We start from the raw sequence: 8,794 nt of genomic DNA, 5'->3' as shown, positions 1-8,794 counted from the left end.
CCACCACCACTACTACCACCACTACTTCTACTAGCACAACCACCACCACCACTACCACCACCACTACAACTACTACTACTACCACCACTACTACTACCACTACTTCTACTAGCACAACCACCACCACCACTACTACTACTAATAGTACTACTACTACCACCACCATAACCCCTAGAACTGCTACTACTACTACTAGTAGTAGTACTTATGCAGCTACTACTACTACTACTACTGCTAGTACTAATGCTGCTACTACTGCTACTACTATTACTACTATTACTGCTAGTACTAATGCTAATACTACTACTACTATTACTACAAAAACTGCTAGTACTACTAATGCTGATACTACTACCACTGCTACTACTACTAGTACTACTACTACTGCTACTACTGCTGCTACTACTGCTGCTACTACTACTACTACTATTACTGCTAGTACTAATGCTAAAACTACTGCTACTACTACTACTACTACGACTACTACTACTATTACTGCTAGTACTAATGCTAATACTACTGCTACTGCTACTACTACTACTACTACTACTAATGATGCTACTACTACTACTACTACTGCTACTGCTAGTACTATTACTACTACTACTACTACTACTACGACTAACACATCCACCACAACTACTACTACTACTACCAATGATGCTACTAATACCACGCCTACCACTACCACTACTACCACTACCACTACTACTACCACTACTACTACTACTACTACTACTACCACTACTACTAACACTACTACTACCACTACTACTACTACTACTACCACTACTTCTACTACTACCACCTCCACCACCACCACTACTACTACTACTAACACAACCACTACAACTTATCCTGCTACTACTACTACAATAACTACTTCTACTACTAGTACACCAATACTACTATTACCACCACTACTATTACCACTACTACTACTATTAAAACTAKTACTACTACAACTACTACTACTAATACAACAACGACCTCTACTACTATGACACTAACACAAGTACTACTACTACTACTACCAGAACTACTACTACTACAACTACTACTACTACTACTGATACAACTACTACAACTACTACTACTACAACTACTACTACTACTACTACTACTACAACTACTACAACTACTACTACTACTACCACTACTACTACTACCACCACCACTACTACTACTACCTCCACTTCCACCACTACTCACTAACCACTACCGCGACCACCACCACCAACACAACCACTAAGTACTACTACAAATACTACTACTACCACCACCACTACTAGCACTACCTATCGCATCTTCCACCACCACACAAAACTACACCTACCACTACTACCACCACCACCCCACCACCACCACACCACCAACTACTACAACTATACTACCACTCCTACTACTACTCACTACACCACCACCACTACAACTTACTACTACTACACCAACCACGTACTGACTCCCACTACTTCTACTAGGCACAACCAACCAACACCACCACTCACACCAAGACTACAGACTACTACTACTACCACACCACCGGACCACTTACAACTACTACTATGACCACACACTACATTACCACTATTTTCTACAGACACGACACCACCCCACTACTACCTACTAATAGTACTTACTCACTCATCAACCACACACTACAACTACTACTACTACCACCCAAATACCGCTAAGAACTGCTACTACTACTACTACTAGTAAGTACTATGCAGCTTACTACTACTACTACTACTGCTAGTCTAATGCCTGCTACTGAACTCTACACTATACTACTATTACTGCTAGTACTAATGCTAATACTAACTACTATACTTACTAAAAACTGCTAGTACTATACTACTGCTACTACAACTACTACAACCACTATACTACTCAACTACACTACTACTTACAACTACTACTACTACTACACTACACTACTGACTACTACTCGGCTACTACTACTACTACCAGAACTTATACTATCTCACAACTACTACACTACGACAACTAATACTACACTACAACTACTATTCACTACTTCATACTACTACAACTGATACTACTACAACTACTACTACTACTACAACTACTACTACACTGAACTCATGTACACATGATACTACTACTAACTACTACTAATACCACTACTAACTACTAACTACTACAGACTGATACTACTAATACAACGTATACAACTATACTACTACTACTACTATACAACTGATACTACTACTAGAACTGATACTACTACTACAACTACTAACTACTACTATTACCTAAAACTGATATACTACTACAACTTCTACGACTACTGCTACTACTACTTCTAAAACTGATAATACTACTATACTACACTACTATGACTACTGCTAACTACTACTACACAATGCCACTACAAACTGCTACTACTAACTACTATACAACTAGTAGTAGTTATGCTGCTACTACTGTTACTACTACTACTACTACTGCTGCTAGTACTAATGCTGCTACTTATGCTACTACTAGTACTAATACTAATACTACTACTACTGCTACTACTAGTACTATTACTACTACTACTACTTTACACCGCACCACCACCACTACTTCTACTACTACTACACTACTAATACCATCTACTACTTCTACTGCTAGTACTACCACTACTACTTCCACCACCACCTACTACTATACTACTTCCACCACCACACAGCACTACTACTACTACCACTACTACCACTACTACTACTACTACCACTACTACACTACTACTACTACTACTACTACTACTACTTACTACTACACACTATAACACTACTACTACTACTACTACTACACTACTCTACTACTACAACTACCACACCACCACTACTACTACTACTACTACTACTACTTACTACTACTACTACTACCGGTACTACTACTAACACTACTACTACCACTACTACTACTACTACTACTACACTACCACTGTACTACTACTATCTACCACTACTACTAACACTACTACTACCACTACTTACTACTACTACTACTTACAACTACTACTACTACACCACTACACTCCTACTACTCAAGTACTACTACTACTACTACTACTACTAACACTAACTAACTACTACTACTACTACTATACTACTAACTACTATACTTACTACTTACTACTACTACCACTACTACTACACTACAACTACTACTACTACTTCTGCTACTACCACCACCGCCATTACTACTACCAGTACTACTACTTCTACTCATCTAACTACCACTACTACTTTTACTAAAATACTACTACTGCTACTATACTACTACTAACTACTACTACTACCATACTACTGCAACTACTACTATTCTACTACTACTACTAACTACTACTACTTCTGCTACTACCAACTACTACTACTACTACTACTATTACAAACTACTACTAACTACTACTACTACTACTACTACTACTACTACTACTACACCACTACACTACACTACACTACTACTACCACTACTACTACCATACTACTACTACTACTTCTGCTACTACACCACCACCATTAATACCAGTACTCTACTCTACTTCTAACTACCACTACACTTTAACTAAACCTACTACTACTGCTACTACTACTACTTCTGCTACTATACTAACTACTACTTACTACTACTACTGACTACTACTACTACTAACCTACTACCAACCCCACACTACCACTACTACTACTACTTACTGACTACTACTACTACTACTACTGCTACTACTACTACACGACTACTACCCACTACACTACCACACTAATCACTACTACTGCTACTATACTACTACTACTATCTACTACTACTACTACTACTACTACTACTACTACTACTACCACTACTACCATCACTACTACTACTACTACTACTACTACTAACACTACCACTACGACTACTACTACCACTACTACTACCATACTACTACTACTTACTGCTACTACTACACTACTACTACTCTACACTACTACTCTACTGACTACTACTACTACTACTACTACCACTACTTCTACTTCTACTACTACCACTACTACTACTACTACTACTACTACCACTACTACTACTACTACTTCTACTACTACCACCACCACCATTACTACCAGTACTACTACTTCTACTTCTACTACTACCACTACTACTTTTACTCAAACATCTACTACTGCTACTGCTACCAATACTACTTTTACTAAAACTACTGCTACTACTACCACCACAACTACCACTACTACTACTACTACTGATATATTTACAATCCACCCTACCTCTAATAGCCAATGATAACAATGAATGATAATAACAATAATGATTAAAAGTAAAACAATTGTATATATATATATAAATAGTATTAATGAGACGAACTCATTATTAATCACATATTTAATAATAATAGAAACAAGAAGAAGAAAAGAAGAAAAAGACAGATGGAAATTATAACATTGACCTGCTAACTGTATGTTGCTTTGTTTTTTTAGCCATGAGTCATGATTCCTCAAAAATAGGTATAATTTGTATTATTATTATTCTAGTTGACTCTTCAATTCCAGGCTCAACAACATATCTCAACAGAGTCTCTTTGACAAAAGCAAGGTACAGTATATATCTTTCAAATATATATCCACGGGTTGTGCATGGCAGGGGTATAAAACGTGGCTCCAGCAACAGGTCAAAAACAGCCATGCATTTCCACTCCACTACGTAGCTACTACCGCTGCTATGTGAGATTTCACAACAGTAAGCAACACCTTCTCTCTGACGTGTTTGATTCCATGTTCCCACAGCGGGCAAAGCAACAGTCGGACAGAACAGTCCGTGTAGGCCTCAGTCTCTTTTCTGACGGCATATTCTGGCACAAACAAGAGAGTGCACACGTCAAACGCCTGAGCGAGAGAACTTTCCTTGCATAACCCGCCTAGTATTATCTATGCACAACTTTGGACCACTTGAACAACTCACAACAAACACGTCGGAAATTAAATCGACCAAATAACCCACTAACTATTGCGTAATGTTTACATTAGACTACATGTGGGTAGCCTAGATATTGTTGATATGAAAATACATGCTCAAAATATTACATTTATAAACATAACATATATATCTATATATCAGATAAATAATGCTTTAAGGAATCACTTGTTGAATTTGACCATTATGAAATTACAAATAATATTTGTTTCCCTTTATTTTATGTTGTGGCTACTGTACACCATAGCTTTAAAAATAACATTTCATTTAAATGCAACATCGAATAGAGATTTTAATTTAGCTCTATTGTGTGGAATGGTGTTCAAGCCATTATTAATGGTAGCAGAAAATTCAAATCGTAACCTCTACAAAGGTTTGAGGATTCATTATTTACCGGTGCCTCTGAAATGTAAATAAAGCCACTGACCTGTGTGAGTCCTCTTGTGGATCTTCAGGTTCTCAGATCGGGCAAACACTTTTCCACAGCCGGGGTAGGGACATGGAAACGGTTTCTCTCCGGTGTGTACTCTGATATGATTTACAAGTTTGTACTTGGCTTTAAATGGTTTTCCTTCTCTGGGACATTCTTCCCAGAAGCAGATATGGTTAGCCATCTCCGGGCCACCGACGTGATCAACCGTCACATGCGTTACCAGCTCGTGCATCGTGCCGTAAGTTTCGGAGCAGAGTTTTTTCGTCGAGTGTTCCGCTTCGTGCCACTTGCAGATGAGTTCTTGCTTTATCGGCTGCCTCATGTAGCGGAAGAATGCACCGGATCCGTGATGCTGTGCTCCGAGGTTCATGTTCAGGTGGTTCAGACCGCCGTAGCCATGTAATGTCGAGGCGGAGAAAGGATCAGCCCTGGAGCTCGCCACTTGACTCAAGTGATCAGACCTAACGTACATTTCGCTAGGTATTCCTAACCTTATTTGTCCATTCATGGCTTGGCCACCTGGTGCTCCGCTAGATGACTGCTCATGGTGGAGTCCGGAGAAGAGGGCATGGCTACCAGCATCAGGGTGATGGCCGTAGTGTCCCGGATAGCTACCTGTTGTTGAGACAAACATTCCGTGATGAGAGGTTGAACCGGGGCTCTGGTTGGTCAGTACCGGCATGGCTTGAGCTGTCAGATCTCTCCGAATGAGGAAATCCGTACCTGCAGCTGCGGATAACGTCTGGGCCGTGTGGGACATGGAATAAGGGACGGTCGCCGCCTGCACCGGGCCAAAAGCTCCCGTTTGACTGGAGACCACTTCACTGTGGCCTGCCATATGATGATTGTGGTGGTGATGGTGGTGTGGGTAATGATGGGCTGGGCTGATTTTGAGGGCCGCGGAGTGCCCCATGTGTTCTGGCCCGAATGGACTCGGCCCCAGGCGGGGTTCCGCAGTAATCTCCCCAGGGTGCGAGTGAGCCATTGAGTGTGGATGGCTGCTGAACCCCGGGAAGCCTGTCACGCTCTGAGGGGTATGGTGGTGATGATGGTGATGGTGGTACGCCCCTGCCAAGTCAACTAATCTCAGCGCCGTGTTCCGTTTGGAAATCGTAGGGTACATCACATGGTTTCCCAAAACATCCATGCTCATTACTTCTAATTCTAGAATAACTTGACAGCAGGCAAAATAATAATGATGATGACAAATATATTTTAATCGCAGTGAAAAATACAGAAAAAAACAAAAATATAGAAGAAAAAAAACTAAAATATATAAAAAAAACTAAAATATAGAAGGGGAAAAAAACTGTTCTAAGTTCTAAAGTGGCTGCATGGAATCGCATTCGGTTGGCCGGCAGCAGCAGGACGCTTTGATAGTGAAGAATAGAGATTCATGGTAGGCGCTGCAGCCCGTGGCGCTAAACAATCACCCCGCCTTCTAATTGGTCAGAGCCCCGTGATTGACGTCACTTGTGACAGTTTCCAATGTGAAGAAAATTGTTTTAGTGACAGCAAGCAGCCAGAGCGCCTGCGCCGAGCCTCAGGCAACACTTGGAAGAGAAAGATGTATTTGTATTGCAAAGGTTATTGTACTTTAAACTTCAAAAGTTAAACCGTTAGGCCTACACCCAAGGTATAGCTGTCATGTCTTCTACTGACTGACTAAGAGTTATGGAAGCGCAATGTACCCAAGTTTTGTTATAAGCAAACAACACCTAAAATAGACAGGCAAAGTAGGCCCAAAGGCAAAGTAGCCCCTCTAAAAAAGTTGTAGGCTACAGATAATAATCAATAGACAAATACAACTTCACAATTTACGAAAATACAATGTCATTGAAATTTATAAAATGTAGCCTTTAGGTTTCCGTTAGAAAATGTGGGCATCGAAGTACCGAAAATATTTTCAAACATAGACTAGTCCCTTTCTCTAAAGCAATTATCCGCTTCGGGGAGTTTTTACGCATCACTCAAAGGCCAAAAAAGATACGGTAAGATAAAGAAACATATTTTATACGTCCTCTGCACCGCAACAACCCTCCTTGCTAGCTGCGCGTCCTCCTCTTCGTCGCAGGATCGGTTTCTGTGTATTAGTGAATAGGGGCGACGCCGTCCATTGTCCCGGGGAAAAGTAATGGAACCGACCTGTTGTTATGATACGGGCTAATTTCGCCCACGAGCCATGTCGGATTGAGACCCTGAACAGGAGCAGATCAGGGGAACGGGAGGTGGCGCCTGATGAACAGCGCAGAACAAGGCAAGAGTCGTAGAGATTTAAGCCCAAAATAAGACTTGCTAAAATATGAGTTATACTTGGCAATGATACTCTGAGAGGGAGAGGGCCGTCCACTGGTGAAGGAAACGGCTGTCGAAAACATAAAAGTTAATCTCATTGATTATTCACTGCTATCAACTCAACAACCCAGTGACCACACTACTGTTAGTCTATACCTTAAATCGTAAAACGTATTTAGAATGTTTTTAATAATTATGTTAGAAGATGGGAGTTAATGGTTAATCACGTTTTTCCTCTCCACTCGTAAGACATTTTTTTTAACCAATGCGTGAAGGTCCATGATGTTACATCCCATTTTTAGGAGGAAGGCTGTTAAGTTTCCTCGGCCTCAAAAAAAAAACTATAACGTATGTGTTGAAGAATGTATGTCTGAAAACATACTAAAAATGTATGCAACATATTATTTACTTTAAAGGGGAAATGATTGGCAGTAAGCATTGGGTATTAAGCATGTCAACATATGCGTAAAAGTGTGTTAACTTATGCATAATAGTTGATTTTGCGTAAAAGTTGGTGATTATCTATGAGCGCAATAGGGAAAAAAAGCTAAACATATATATTTAAAAACTAACAACGTGCACTGGTCGTCCGCTCGTCTGTGCTCTTTGCTACGCTGTCGTGTTTTGTGCATGTCATTAAGCCTACATTAGACCTAAACATTAAAATACATAATTAAAGGAACTGAGCTGCGATGTGATATCATTAACATTTCCACCGACGCTATTTTGCTGCTTCTATGTTGTCTATTTATATTAGGCACCGTTATCAAATGTTTGTCATGGGTCCTCCCCACTAAAGCGTTGCGTATTCCTTTTTTCCTCCAACTTCAACATTTTGTAAATCCATGCATGCACAAATTAATGCATATAAATCCACAGTTACTTAAATACTATTATTTTAATCTGAATTGCATGTCTCCCCTTTATCTTAATCAAATCAGTCGGAGACAAATAGGAATTGTTCTGTGAATTGACCCAAAAGGGGGTCAAACCGTTACCATTAGATTCATGTCAAATATCCCATGTATATCTGTTTAGCTATTAGTCGGATTATAAAGTGTCCATAGCAGTCAATCATCGGGTTGTTGTCTC

The 8,794-nt window shown here is 40.0% G+C and overlaps 1 protein-coding gene across 1 annotated transcript in view; it reads right to left on the bottom strand.

The window, feature by feature from the left end:
* LOC112081030 (zinc finger protein ZIC 4) overlaps positions 1 to 7,804 on the bottom strand; it is a 16,267-nt gene extending 8,463 nt beyond the window's left edge. The window contains exon 1 of the mRNA XM_024146988.2: positions 5,402 to 7,804. Within this exon, the coding sequence (XP_024002756.1) occupies positions 5,402 to 6,560 (1,159 nt within the window). The 5' untranslated portion in view covers positions 6,561 to 7,804. The remainder of the gene's footprint in view (positions 1 to 5,401) is intronic.
* Positions 7,805 to 8,794: the final 990 nt, after the last annotated feature.

The sequence above is a fragment of the Salvelinus sp. IW2-2015 genome, unplaced genomic scaffold (assembly GCF_002910315.2).
Source record: "Salvelinus sp. IW2-2015 unplaced genomic scaffold, ASM291031v2 Un_scaffold16672, whole genome shotgun sequence".
Classification (NCBI taxonomy): domain Eukaryota; kingdom Metazoa; phylum Chordata; class Actinopteri; order Salmoniformes; family Salmonidae; genus Salvelinus; species Salvelinus sp. IW2-2015.
This window is presented reverse-complemented; position numbering and strand designations above follow the sequence as displayed.